We start from the raw sequence: 14,555 nt of genomic DNA on the forward strand, positions 1-14,555 counted from the left end.
GAATCCTAGTACTGCGAACACTTATATTTGAATATTCATTAATAAACCCTTGCCATTGGTCAATGCTGAGCAACATTAGCACGAATTAATATTAATTACAAAGGCTTCGCCATTGGAATGTAACAGACTCCGTCCCTACAGCCTAATTAATATCCATAGGCGAAGCCCTCTCTATGGGCGGATTGCCAAGTAACGCCATCGCGACCTAATTAGGATTAAAAACGGGGCGTTCCGATTGGATGGTCCCTCCTAATCTTGAACGATCCGTGTCGTGTGTTGAGCAGTACAGCGGCTTCAACACAGACATGCGTCAGAGCGTAAACATTGCACGTTCTGCACAATTACTAATAAACCTGCTATTTATGGATATTTAGCGAGAAGAATTTTATATGCATTTAAAGGAAACCATGCACACCGTATTCTTGTGTGTTTTTGTTGCGTTATTCTCAGTGGCTCTTTCCATGGACTTGGAAGAGAGACCCAGCTCCTTGAGGAGTGAACAAACCATGTTTCTAAAGAGTCACAAATCTCGAAATCTACTCAGTTTTAGAGATTTACACCAACCGGACCATGTGAAGATGAAAAGGAGCGAAGATTCCGCGCAAAATCAATGTGAATCATTGCACGGCTATAAATCCACATTAGAAAACAACACTCGTACGGTAGGTCACAGTTGCACATCCTTTACTGTCCCACTGTTACTGATGTATTCTGCTTATAATAATATAGGCTATAATAAAATTGGGTGGCAAATCCACTTGCAAAAGATGTTTGTGGTTTTGTGAAATGTTCTTAGGTCCTGTTTTAAAATCATCAATATAGCTTCTTTTTTCTTTTTAGGTATATTTTACTATTTAGCCTACCACTGTTTTTTATTTATTCTTTTGTTTATATTTTATCTGTTGGCCTAGGCTGATTTATTTAAACGTAAGGATGAATTTGGCTGCTTTGGAAGGTCTTCCTGTATTTCCAGGTCATACTATGGCCACAATTATGAGATTACCTAATAATGTGTCTGCATCACCTTTCCAGACAGGTTAATGTTATTTTTTCTCAGCCATTTTTTAAAACTGTTATGGAAATATTCATATAAAGGAATTTTGCTGAAGTGTATGTAGTTTCCCAAACAAACTTCAATGACTTGTTTACCAGATATTATATATATAAAAAAGTTCTCAACAGTATCACCTTATAATTCAACTTGCTAAATGTGTTGTACTTTTATGTCAAGTTGATGTTTTCTTTTTCGTTCCAAAGATCTTACTTTTACACCAAGGACTGATATGCTTTTGTCCTCTTGATATGCCTCTAATGTCTTTAAGATCAGTTTCTTCCATATTTATGTACAGATGCCTTAAAGTCAGGTGATTTTGCTTAACCAAAGCAGAGCTCATTCATTAGAATTAGCCATGATGACTGATTACTAACCTTAAACCTTAAACCGATTCCAAAAAAACCTGGCTTAGATCCCACTAACTATAAAAATCTTCGTCCCATCTCAAATCTTCCCTTTATCTCTAAAATACTTGAAAAAATAGTGTCTGCGCAACTCCACGCCTTTCTTACCCTCAACAGTCTTTACGAACCTTTCCAGTCTGGTTTTCGCCCTTCCCATAGTACTGAAACTGCCCTAATAAAAATCACCAATGATTTTACTCATAGCTGCTGATTCCGGACTCATCTCCATCCTCATCCTCCTTGATCTTAGTGCGGCCTTTGATACCATTTCTCACTCTATTCTCCTGAATAGACTATCCTCTCTTGGCATCTCACACACCCCTCTAGATTGGTTCTGCTCATATCTCTCCGACCGCACTCAGTTTATTCAACTCAAATCTTTCACATCTCACCCTTCCCCTGTCACTACTGGTGTCCCTCAAGGTTCAGTTCTTGGCCCCCTCCTTTTCATCACCTACCTACTGCCCCTTGGCAATATCTTCCGCAAATTCAATATTCATTTTCATTGTTACGCTGATGACACCCAGCTCTATTTATCCAGCAAACCCACTTCCTTGTTGCCCCCCCGTCCCTTACCAACTGCTTACTTGAAATTAAAGACTGGTTTACCTCAAACTTCCTTAAACTTAACAGCGATAAATCTGAACTCCTCCTCGTAGCCACCAAATCCACCATTTCCAAAATCAATAGTTTCACACTACCAATTGATAATTCCTTGGTCTATCCCTCCCCTCAGGTCAAGAGTCTGGGTGTAATCCTCGATTCCTCCCTATCCTTTCAGTCACACATAAATAATGTTAGCCGGTCTGCATACTTCCACCTACGCAACATTAACCGCCTCCGACCCTCCCTTACCACTCACACTGCCTCCATCCTTATCCACAGCCTCATCACCTCCCGCCTTGATTACTGCAACTCCCTTCTTTTTGGTCTCCCTCAGAAATCTCTTCATAAACTCCAACTTCTCCAGAATTCAGCAGCTCGTGTCATCACCAGAACCCCCTCTTTTCATCTTATAACCCCTGTCCTTCAGCAGCTCCATTGGCTCCCGGTTCAATTCAGAATACAATTTAAAATCCTTCTGCATACTTTCAAAGCTATCCATAAGCTTGCTCCTTCATATCTATCTGCCCTCCTTCACATCGTCACCTCCTCCCGCTCCCTTAGATCCTCCTCCTCTATTCACCTCACTGTACCCTCTGCTCGACTTGTCACTATGGGGAGCAGAGCATTTAGCCGCTCTGCTCCCCAGCTTTGGAACTCACTCCCACCTGACCTCCGCAGTATCGACTCTCTCCCCCTGTTCAAAACCAGACTCAAAACCCACCTGTTCCAGCTTGCTTATTTGTAAATGCACTGTTCTTGTCCTTTTTTATAATTGTATGTTTATACTTTTCTGTTCCCTGTACTTGTTTTATTATCTGTAAAGCGACCTTGAGTGCTTAGAAAGGCGCTGTTAAATAAAATGTATTATTATTATTATTATTATTATTATTAAATTAATAGTTCACCCAAAAATGAATCATTTTACTCATCATTTATTTACTCATCCTCACGCCATCCCTGATGTGCATAACTTTCTTTCTTCTGCAGAACACAAAAGGAAGATTTGTAGAAGAATAGCTCTGCTCTGTAGGTCCATACAATGCAAGTAAATTGTGACCAAAACTTTGAAGCTACAAAAAGCACATAATATCAGCATAAAAGTAACCCATATTCACTTGCATTGTATGGACCAACAGAGCTGAGATATTCTTCTAGAAATATTTGTGTTCTGCAGAAGAAAGCAAGTCATACACATCTGAGATTATGAGGGTGAGAAAACGATGAAATAAGTACAAATTTTGGGTGATACTATTCCTTCAAAGAATTCAGCAAAGCAAGCTCTCTTTCTGTTTCTTTCTCTAACCCTGTAACCCCAGCACAGCAGTTGGCATGACCTCACTGTGCAGGCATTATTGGTAAACGATAAGCTACATCTATGTCTCTCATATCACATCTGTTCTATGGATAACATCCTCTATTTATCTAAATACAGAGAAAATTTCAGGATAAACCAATGCAATCAGTTAAGAGATTAGCCTTGGTCAGGCATAATCTTTTTTTTTTTTTTTTTTTTAAATGCTGATAGAAAGAGACTGTTGTTGTTAAGAAAGAACACAGAGCCAGTTCTTTTATGGTCAGTGTTTTGGCTCCCATTGACTCACATTCCATCCAGCATAAATGACTGTTGCAGTGAAATGCTTCCTCCAAGAATGCAATGTTTCTGGAACGGGAAGAGGCATGACAACACTTGAAAAAGTATTTGAAGGGAAGGTCTCAAAAAAACATCTCGCTGAATTAAGGAAGGCCGTTTAACACCTGTTTGGATAGTTGTTAAATATTAAGGTGTGTTTAGTGTGTACTCAGTGACCCAGTCAGACCCTGTTAAATTCCTGTACTTCCTGTAGTTTGGAGGCTAATTTGATCTAAAACCTATATTTGACCCTTGATTAGTTTGAGAATATGTATTTATTTTAAGGCCACTGTTGAGCTGAGAATATCTTATTTTGTACATTGGAAGGCAACATTTGAAGTGATAGAGTACAAATTTAAATTCTCTAATCATTTACCCCCAGATGTGTATGACTTTCTTTCTTCTGCAGTAAACAAACAAAGATTTTTAAAAGAATATCTCAGCTCTGGAGGTCCACACAATGCCCTAAACTTTGAAGCTCCAAAAAGCACATAATGGCAGCGTAAAAGTATTCCATCATACTTCAGTGGTTTAATCCATGTCTTTTGAAGCAATCCAATCGATTTTGGTTTAGAACAACAGACCAACATGTAGCTCCTTTTTCTTTGTACATTTTGCCATTGCAGTCAAATCTTTTTAAAGATTTGTAAATCTTTCCATAGGTACAATCATGATTTCAAGCTTGATTCCTCTTTCTAGTGCTTGATTCATGCACAGAGCACTAGATCAGTGGTTTTAAAACCCTGGGTCGCGACCCTCGGGTGGGTCGTGAGAATTAAAAAATCAGTCGCCAGTGATTTAAAATTTAAAAAAAAAAAAAAAAATTATTTCGTTTTTTAATAATATTAATATTAATAATAATAGCTTTGATTAGAAGTACACTAAAAAAAAACATTCAAATTCATGCAAAATAAATAATCCACATGTCACCTGACCGGCTGACCGACCTACTCGTAGCCCTAGGCAACACAAAACAAAACAAAAAACCTTGTGCGCAGTGTTGTTGATATGCAGCCATTTTATTTTATTTTCCCATGAGATGATGAAAATATTCGGTACCGTGAAATTAGTAGCCCGTAATTAATTTATTTTATGCTGAACATGAGCAAACCAAAGTCAAAAACCATTTATGATTTTTTCACAAGAAAAAGAGGGTCAGAGACCGAGACCCCTTTAAATGAAGCAGCAGAAAACGCGGTCAACCATCAAACCCTGCCGCGAACAGCGGAGATCAGCAGGGAAGATAATGAAGGCGATGCATGTCAACAGAGTAGCAGTACTTTCCCAGCAAAGAAAAAGCAGAAACCCGGAGTAAGGCCATGTAAAGATGATTTTTTGAAGTTTGGGTTTGTCAACTGTTCGGACGCAGTCCATGCAGCAATACCAATGTGCGTAATATGCGGTGAAAAGTTGGCAAAATATGATAATAAAATAGTCAACTAATATAAAAATCACACTGCTCTGTTAAAATAGTCAGTAGTAGGCCTACAATTCGTAGCCTACTATTCAGCGTAAGCACGTACCGCTCCACGTGATGTTTCCAAGCACATTTTTGCGCATGTGAAAAGGATGATGTTTTTCCTGTTGATATTGCAACGTGATTCTAATGAGAGAGTTACGTGAGCATAATGCCCCTTACTTTTACTTTCGCTTTAAATTATTTCGTTTTGGCTTGTTTAAAGTTATTATTATTTTTTAATTCTTGTTCTGTTCTGTATATAATGAATATTACATTTAAAGAGTTTGTTGTGGAATATGTTTTGTGTATTTTTTAAGCATGCAGCAAACGATAGGCTATTAATTGGTTAACATTCCTGTATGTAGGCCTATAGCTACTCAAATATAAGACTCATGCAAAAACCAAGCTGCATGATGACCTGCAGGAGGCGCTACGCGTGCTCGGCTTGCTGCGGAGACCAGGCCTCCAGCCCTCGGCGTCGCCTGATGCCGGTGGCCGGGGAGAGGACGTCGTAGCGGTGTGCGAGAGCGAAGCGGAAAGAGGGCGGGGTCCATGCTAGGCTAAAAACAAACCCTAGCCGGCCGGCTCTCCCGTCTATCCTGCTCTCAAATGTTTGCTCCCTGGACAATAAACTGGACTATATCCGACTCCAGCAGGCTACGCAGCGTGAGTTTAGAGACTGCTGCGTCTTTGTTTTCACGGAGACGTGGCTCAGCGACAGAGTTCGGATGCCGCCATTCAGCTAGACGGGCTCGCCTCGTTTCGTGCCGACAGAAATACAGCTCTCTCGCGGTAAGACTCGCGGTGGTGGCTTGTGTGTTTACATCAACACGGAATGGTGCAAGAACTCTATGCTAGTCTCTAGTTACTGTTCATCGCTGTTGGAGCTTGTGATTGTTAGATGCAGACCTTTTTATCTACCACGGAATTCACCACTGTTTGCATAACCGGAGTTTACATTCCCCAGCGCTAACGCTAAGGAAGCGCTCTGTGAACTGTATGGGGCTATGAGCGAACTGCAGAACGCTCACCCCGACGGACTGTTTATTGTCGCCGGAGATTTCAACCATGCAAATCTCAAGACAGTGCTCCCTAAATTCCATCAGTATGTGGACTTTGCAACGAGAGGGCTAACGCGCTTGATCTTGTTTACACAAACATCCCAGGCGCTGCATCGGGCAGAGCCCGCCCCCACCTCGGCTACTCAGACCACATCTCTGTTATGTTAATTCCAGCATACAGACCGCTAGTCAGACGCACAAAACCGCTTCAGAAGCAGGTGAAAACCTGGCCAGCAGGAGCCATCTCTGCTCTTCAGGACTGTTTTGAGTGTACTGACTGGCACATGTTCAGGGAGGCTGCAACATATGGCGATTCTACCAACTTGGAGGAATACACAGCATCAGTGACCAGCTACATCAGCAAGTGCATTGATGATGTCACTTTCTCCAAGACCATCACCACACGCCCAACCAGAAGCCGTGGATGACTGCGGAGGTGTGCACGCTGCTGAGGTCCGAGACTCGCCTTCAGAGCAGGCGATAAGGCAGCCCTAAGAACAGCTAGGGCCAAACTGTCACGGGCAATCAGAGAGGCAAAGCGCGACACGCCCAGAGAATCCACAGTCACTTCCAGGACAGCGGTGACACGCGGCGCATGTGGCAGGGCATCCAGGCCATCACCAACTACAGGACAACATCAGTTGCCTGTGACAAAGATGCCTCCCTTCCAGATGCGCTGAACGACTTCTACGCTCGGTTTGAAGTGCAGAACGACGTGATGGCGAGGAAGTCCACCCCTCCTCCCAACGCACCAGGTGCTCTGTCTTACCACGGCAGATGTGAGGAAAACTCTACGTAGAGTCAACCCACGGAAGGCTGCTGGACCAGACAACATTCCTGGCAGAGTGCTCAGAGGATGTGCAGACCAGCTAGCAGATGTTCTTACCGACATCTTCAACATCTCTCTGAGCAGCGCCGTTGTTCCAACGTGCTTCAAGGCCACCACCATCATCCCCATGCCAAAGAAGTCTTCAGTGTCCTGCCTCAACGACTACCGTCCCGTCGCACTTACACCCATCATCATGAAGTGCTTCGAGAGGCTCATCATGAGGCAGATTAAGACCCAGCTGCCCCCTCACTAGACCCACTGCAGTTTGCGTGATCGTTCAAACCGTTCAACGGACGATGCCATCACCACAACCCTCCATCTGGCCCTCACCCACCTAGACAATAAGGACTCATACGTTCGAATGCTGTTCATAGATTTCAGCTCAGCATTCAACACAATCATTCCCCAGCACCTGATTGGAAAGCTGAACCTGCTGGGCCTGGACACCTCCCTCTGCAACTGGATCCTGGACTTCCTGACTGGGAGACCTCAGTCAGTCCGGATCGGGAACAGCATCTCCACCACCACCACACTGAGCACTGGGGCCCCCAGGGCTGTGTGCTCAGTCCACTGCTGTTCACTCTGCTGACTCACGACTGTGCAGCAATGCACAGCTCGAACCACATCGTCAAGTTCGCCGATGACACGACCGTGGTGGGTCTCATCAGCAAGAACAACGAGTCAGCATACAGAGAGGAGGTGCAGCGGCTGACGAACTGGTGTAGAGCCAACAACCTGTCCCTGAATGTCGACAAAACAAAAGAGATGGTTGTTGACTTTAGGAGAGCACAAGGTGAACACACTCCGCTGAACATCGACGGCTCCTCTGTGGAGATCGTCAAGAGCACCAAATTTCTTGGTGTTCACCTGGCGGAGAACCTCACCTGGTCCCTCAACACCAGCTCTATCACCAAGAAAGCCCAGCAGCGTCTCTACTTTCTTCGAAGGCTGAGGAAAGCACATCTCCCAACCCCCATCCTCACTACATTCTATAGAGGGACTATTGAGAGCATCCTGAGCAGCTGCATCACTGCCTGGTTTGGGACTTGCACCGCTTCGGACCGCAAAGCCCTGCAGAGGATAGTGAGGACAGCTGAGAAGATCATTGGGGTCTCTCTTCCCTCCATCAAAGACATTTTCAAAAAACACTGTATCCATAAAGCAACCAGCATTGTGGACTGACCCCACACACCCCTCACACAAACTCTTTACCCTCCTCCCGTCTGGCAAGAGGTACCGAAGCATTCGGGCCCTCACGGCCAGACTGTGTAACAGCTTCTTCCCCAAGCCATCAGGCTTCTCAATACTCAGAGACTGGTTTGACACACACGTGTCCTGAGTTGCACTTTAATAACTGTCACTTTATAACTGTCTGCTACCTCAATAACTGCTATGTGCATAGAACACTATCTCATAGTATGTTATGTTTACATCTTTAGAAACTGTCATCTTTTTGCACTACTGAGTACTGGTCGACGCTGCACTGTCTATTGTCCTGTTCATTGTCAGTAATTTGTTGTACTGTCCTGTACTTTTTGCACATGTTTGCACGTGCACTTTATATAGATATATATAGGTTTTTTTATATAGGTATTTTATTTCGTTGTGTAGTCTCATGTGGTCCTATGTTGGTCCTTTGTTGTTTTTATGTAGCACCATGGTCCTGGAGGAACGTTGTCTCGTTTTGCTGTGTACTGTACTAACTGTATATGGTTGAAACGACAATAAAAACCACTTGACTTGACTTGACTTGACTATAGCTTGATCAAATTATTTCAGAATCGACTTCAAGCAAGTGCACTTGCATCATCAAAAGTGGTTAAAAAAAAAGTGCTTTTTGTTCTGCGCACAAGCCTATGGGTCGTGTCAAAAAAAAAAAGGGTCCCTCTTGAAAAAGTTTGAAAACCACTGCACTAGATTGTGCTAGGAAGTGTAATCGAGCTTGAAATCATGATCGCCAAGGAGACTCCTTTTGTCAAAATTGATAGTGAAAGAGAAATTCTATTTTGGACTGTTCTCACACAAAACAAATTAGAACGCTTCAGAAGACATTGATTAGACCACCTTAGTCATGTGGATTACATTTCTGCTGCCTTTATGTGCTTTTTGGAGCTTTAAAGTTATGGTCACGATTCACTTGCATTGTGTGGACCTACAGAGCTGAGATATTCTTCTAAAAATCTTTGTGTTCATTACAAGAAAGAAAGTCTTACACATCTGGGATGGCATGAGGGTCAGTAAATGATGAGAGAATTTTAATTTTTGGGTGAACTATCCCTTTCCACTTTTGCATAGTGTTTATTCTGAATGCCAAAACATACTCTATGCAATTACATGAACACAGGCGCATCTAGCTACACAAGCTGGATTTCGTGCATTGTTGCATTCCAAAATGTGTCAGTCAGCAATTTATAACACCACAAAAGTTGCATTCTCAATTTTGCCGCAAGGGGGCGATGTAGCGGACATTAGTGTAACTTTTTGCTTCTACTATGAGTTTTTTCTTTCAAGTCAACAATTGTAATGGTGGAACAGTAAGAGAATATTTCAAGTAAGTTAAATTCAATATATGTATAGCAACTAACTTGAATAGAAAAACATCCAATTTAAAGGCACAGAATTTTGAAGGTAACTCAGTCACCCCCTTTAGTACTGAAGTATGTTATTGCAAAAAGTAAAAAAAAAAATGTAGCCAAACAATATGGGGCGTTAAATACTTCAGTCCAAAGTATATTTATTTTACGTAAACACTGAGCGTCTGTGTACAGCTGAATCTTTCAAATTGTACTCCATCTGACTGTGCGCACATTCTGGGGCTGTTGGTGCATGCGTGGTACGACTGCTATTGATACTGGACCATTTCTCTTCAGGAGTTTAGACCCATAAAAATATCTTTATAATCCTTCATACTTGAGTTAGACAAATGCAAGTATGTCCTGATCTCCTTACAGAAGCATTCTTGATGTCCACATTCACTGTTGTTTTTCCCAGCTTCATCTCCCATTGTTTACCGTCGATTACATCTTCTAGTGTTGCTTCATGACAGGAAAGGCTCAACGGTAATTGTTCCACCTTGTGGACCCACTAATTAGTGCAACTAATTCCAGACACATATGCATGCTGCGCATTCAGAGGACGGGCAGTTCAAAAAAATATTTTTTTTGAAAAATTCATCCTGTAGACTTACGTTCAGCATTCGCATCTAGAGTTGGGGTTGCAATAAACACCAAAGTTTTGCCCAGTTAGAAATATAACAAATATTATTTGTTATCAGTTAAGCATCAAGATATTAGGATGGCTCCAATGGAAGGTTTGAGGTGCAATATTCCAGATCTATTTAATTCTGTTCTGATGTTGTCCAAAATGTGCAAATGAACAGCGGTGTTGTGCAAGAATCTGTGGTAAGTCTGCGTGAAAACTGGCTGCAGATCGTCCTCTGCCCAATGACCTGCAAGAGCAATTAAAACCTTTACATGCTCACAATAAAGTCTTTTTAACAACTGCCTGTAGATTCTTCTATGTTTGACAGTGTACGAATAACTTTATTCAAATCATTCAAACAATGTAAGAAATGCTCTTTTAGTGACAGAGTTTTGATTCCTTTTTAAAAAATCCTTTTTTATGTCTGCTCTTGTGCCAGCGGGGAGTTATTTATGTGAATCCAACAAAAACACAAACACGGCTCCTTCTAACGAACTGCCGACCTCTCACCCATTTTAGTGCTGCAATCCCGTTAGGAAAACATGGTGTAAGTTCTTGATTGCTGGATATTTTGGTGCATGTTTTCGATTCACATGTTAGCATTTGCCCACCTGTCTAAATAGCACTTATTTTGGTACTAACTTGAGACATACCACCTATTAAATACAAATTTTAGATGTTTTTCTGTCTAGGGATGAAGTCATATTTGTTGTTGGCCATCAGACTGTGAAGCCATTTGGATAAAGACTAAAACTTCTTTTTGGCCAGGCCTGGGGTTCAAAGACTGTTTACCAGTTCAACATAAGGGAAAGACATCCAGGTTTCCCCCCTTCCTGATCTTGAATGTACAGAGAAAACATTTTCAGTTTTCTCTAAAAAGCTCAGGGCTGGTGAGATGCCAGGAAATGGGAACCATAAAAAGCAGCCAGAGCGATGTTCTTCATGGTAATAATGTGTTTTGTGGAGAGGAAGTGTTGAGCAAAGACCATTGATGGAAACTGTGAAGACCTCACTGGTAGAAGGGTAATTCTGTCCAGGATCCAGACTTGGCATCCATATCACTAATAAAGATCTATCAAAACTGGTTGCAGGTCAGTAGTGGATTACTAAGGTCTGTTTTGTGATACAATCAACCAATGACCCAGTGGGAGTACTTGGAGAGAAAATCCATCCTTCAGGGGGCCAGCCGAATTCTAATAAAGTCTGTCTGTTTGACTAGGACTTGGATAGGCCACCTAACCTTTTGTGTTCCCTTTTAATTTTGTGGATCGTGGGGCCCACAAAATCCTCCAAAAGAATCAGACGGTCAAAAGGCCTTTCAAGAATATTCCAAAGAGAAATATGTGAAGTGCTTTGACTCTTCTCATCTGAGGCCCAGTGTCCTAAGGCGAGTTAGGATTGAGTAACATTGCCTGAAGGCTTGGCCACGTTTACCTTTGTAAGGCGAAATTCTACGGGCGAAGAAGGCATAGGCGGATGTTAAGAACGTGTGAATCCCACAAAAATTACTTGTCAAGCAAGCTCTTTTTTTATTTTTTTATTCTGTACTTCATACTCCGGGAGAGTGAAGTTATAAAAAATCTCACTGATGATTTGCTCTTACATTTTGAATATTAGGTATTCAAAACCAAGCATTTCTATTAGTAAATGATGCAAATTCACGTGTTAAATTTCGTCAGACATGTTCCCAAAATTTGTCAACAGAAGTCCATCAGGCGATTCTGATTGACTGCGTTTCGTCCACAGAATTTCTCTGTGCAAAGGTAAATGTTACCATGCATTTTAGGCCCTGTTGTAAAAATGTGCATTCTTGCATTTCTGTGGGGGTGATAAATGTCAGTACTCCAGGGGGCGATAGATTTTCCTCCTGTTAGCAAGCCATAAACATATCAACAGTTAAAGAATGTGTGCCATTGTATTTACCAAACTGTTGCTCCACCTTAATTGTCATTGACTTGTTTATGCTAATGCATGAGGCTAAACGATTTGGACAAAAATCTAATTATGATTATTTTGGGAAAAAAATGGCGATTTGCAATGTGAACTGCAGAATGATAAACAAACAAATTTGGGATTCCTTTTAACCAAAATAAACCATGTATTACCCATGCTTTACTGCCAATCGGAAATACTGTTCTTGAAAGGGTGTTCACACTTGATCTCTAAAAATATTATAGAAATATATTATTGTATAATAATAATAATTATTATTAATGTAATTTATTATTATTATTCAATAGTAATATATTTCTTTAATAATTTCTTAATCTACCATGCAGTTCAGTTAAACCCTCAAGCCTTTATTTTGGCAGAAGCTTTTATTTTGAAAACTGAAGAGACGAAAGTTTCTGTTGCTTTTAGTTGAGTTGACAACAGATTTTTAATGTAGTGAAATGCTCTCTTCTGTATTGCTGTCAACAAAACCCTGCTGGGGTTATTTTAAAAGTGTGTAGTAAATTGTAGCATTTAAAAAAAAAAAATTTATTACTCAAATGGGCAATTAAAATAAATCTGGGGATATTTAAATAATGCGCTCCGTGCACGTTAGCACTCCAAACTGAACGCAGAGCACATCTGTCACTTGGGGCAGCAGATAGATAGAATTTGTGTGTTTGGAGCACAGAACCATTCAGAAACCACAAGTGTAATACACTGATATCATTTACATGTACAGTATTTAAGAAAGCATTACAGACAAAACTGCTGTGCACAATATGTACAGAATATCTTGTGCAGAATATGTTTCTGCTCTATGATCTTCTCCATTTATATTTAAAGGGATAGTTCATCCATAAATAAAGATTCTATCAGGGGCCTGGGTAGCTCATTGGTAAAGACGCTGGCTACCACCCCTGGAGTTTGCACCCCAGGGCGTGCGGAGTGACTCCAGCCGGGTCTCCTAAGCAACCAAATTTGCCAGGTTGTTATGGAGGGTAGAGTCATATGGGGTAACCTCTTCGTGATCGCTATAATGTGGTTCACTCTCTGTGGGGCACGTGGTGAGTTGTGGGTGGATGGTGTGAAGCCTCCTCATGTGCGATATGTCTGTGGTAATGCGCTCAACAAGCCACGTGATAAGATGCATGGGTTGACGGTCTCCGCCACGGAGGCAGCTGAGATTCGTCCTCCGCCACCCGGATTGAGACAAGTCACTACGCCACCACGAGGACTCCAGGGTGCTTTCATTTCAGAATCTTCCTACTCCAAGCTGAAGGTGTCACGGTTCATGAATTCGCTGTTTCCTTCATGTCTCGTTTTATTGTTGTTCTGTGTGTGTGTGAGCGTGTGTGAGTGGGCGTTACCGCTCGTCCCATTGATCAGCGTGCCAGCTGATCTCATTCCCTGCAGCAGCTGCTGCCTATTCACTCATATATATATATATATATATATATATATATATATATATATATATATATATATATATATATATATATATACTCATCACACTCTCCTCTCTTTGTCAGATCATTGTTTTGGTGTCCTCAGTGTTTGTTCTTCATGTGCCTGTCCGCTATCCAATTCTGGTTCGTGTTCCTGTTCGGTGTCTTCGTGGTTCGTCTCGTCTGGATATTCACCTGCACAGGATTCACTCCATTACTCTTCACCAGCTGTTTTTTGTTCATGATGTCTTCTCATATCTCTTTAATCGCTGTCTTACAAGACTAGTTGGCTTGCAGGCCATTTTTTGCAAGACTGTTTTGTTGGTATGTACAGCAGTATAATTTTAACGATATGTTTCTTCCCTTTGGTGGCAAGAAACTAGGCAGTTATTTAAACCATTGTCCAAAGTAACATCCTTGAAAAGGAACATTGTCCTTGGAGTCACTTGGAACTGGAACATGTGTGCATTCACCCTCAGAATGGACTGTTTTTAAGGTAGTTTTCTTTAGATTAGGAGGTAGACTGGCTTGGTAACATGGAAACTTTACAATAAAGATGAGCACCCCTATGGCAGGATCATAACCATCATGGAATCTTGCAAGTGACTAAGTTGAAACAATATATAGATACTTCACACAAATAGTGCTCCTCGCATAAAAAGCACAAGACTTGACTCTCAGTTGATTTCAGTAGAGTTTGCAGTATCTCTATTCCATTAGTGTGTCGCTAAGCTAAGGATGCGATTACTCTGATAACTATTAAAATACATAGCACCAGGGCCAGATCTAGTGGAGTGCTGGGGTGGGCTTTGCCCCCCAAACTATCCCTATGGTAAATGGTCTGCACTTATATAGCACCTTTTTAAGCCTTAACGGTATTCAAAGCGCTTTACACTGCGTCTCATTCACCCACACACACACACACACACAC

General features: G+C 41.6%; 1 protein-coding gene across 1 annotated transcript in view; it reads left to right on the forward strand.

Annotated features, from left to right (window-relative positions):
* The first annotated feature begins 248 nt into the window (after positions 1 to 248).
* LOC127632744 (sortilin-like) overlaps positions 249 to 14,555 on the forward strand; it is a 40,604-nt gene continuing 26,297 nt past the window's right edge. Inside the window, exon 1 of the mRNA XM_052111495.1 lies at positions 249 to 662. Coding sequence (XP_051967455.1) covers positions 390 to 662 — 273 coding nt within the window. The 5' untranslated portion in view covers positions 249 to 389. The remainder of the gene's footprint in view (positions 663 to 14,555) is intronic.

Source organism: Xyrauchen texanus, chromosome 39 (assembly GCF_025860055.1).
Source record: "Xyrauchen texanus isolate HMW12.3.18 chromosome 39, RBS_HiC_50CHRs, whole genome shotgun sequence".
Taxonomy (NCBI): domain Eukaryota; kingdom Metazoa; phylum Chordata; class Actinopteri; order Cypriniformes; family Catostomidae; genus Xyrauchen; species Xyrauchen texanus.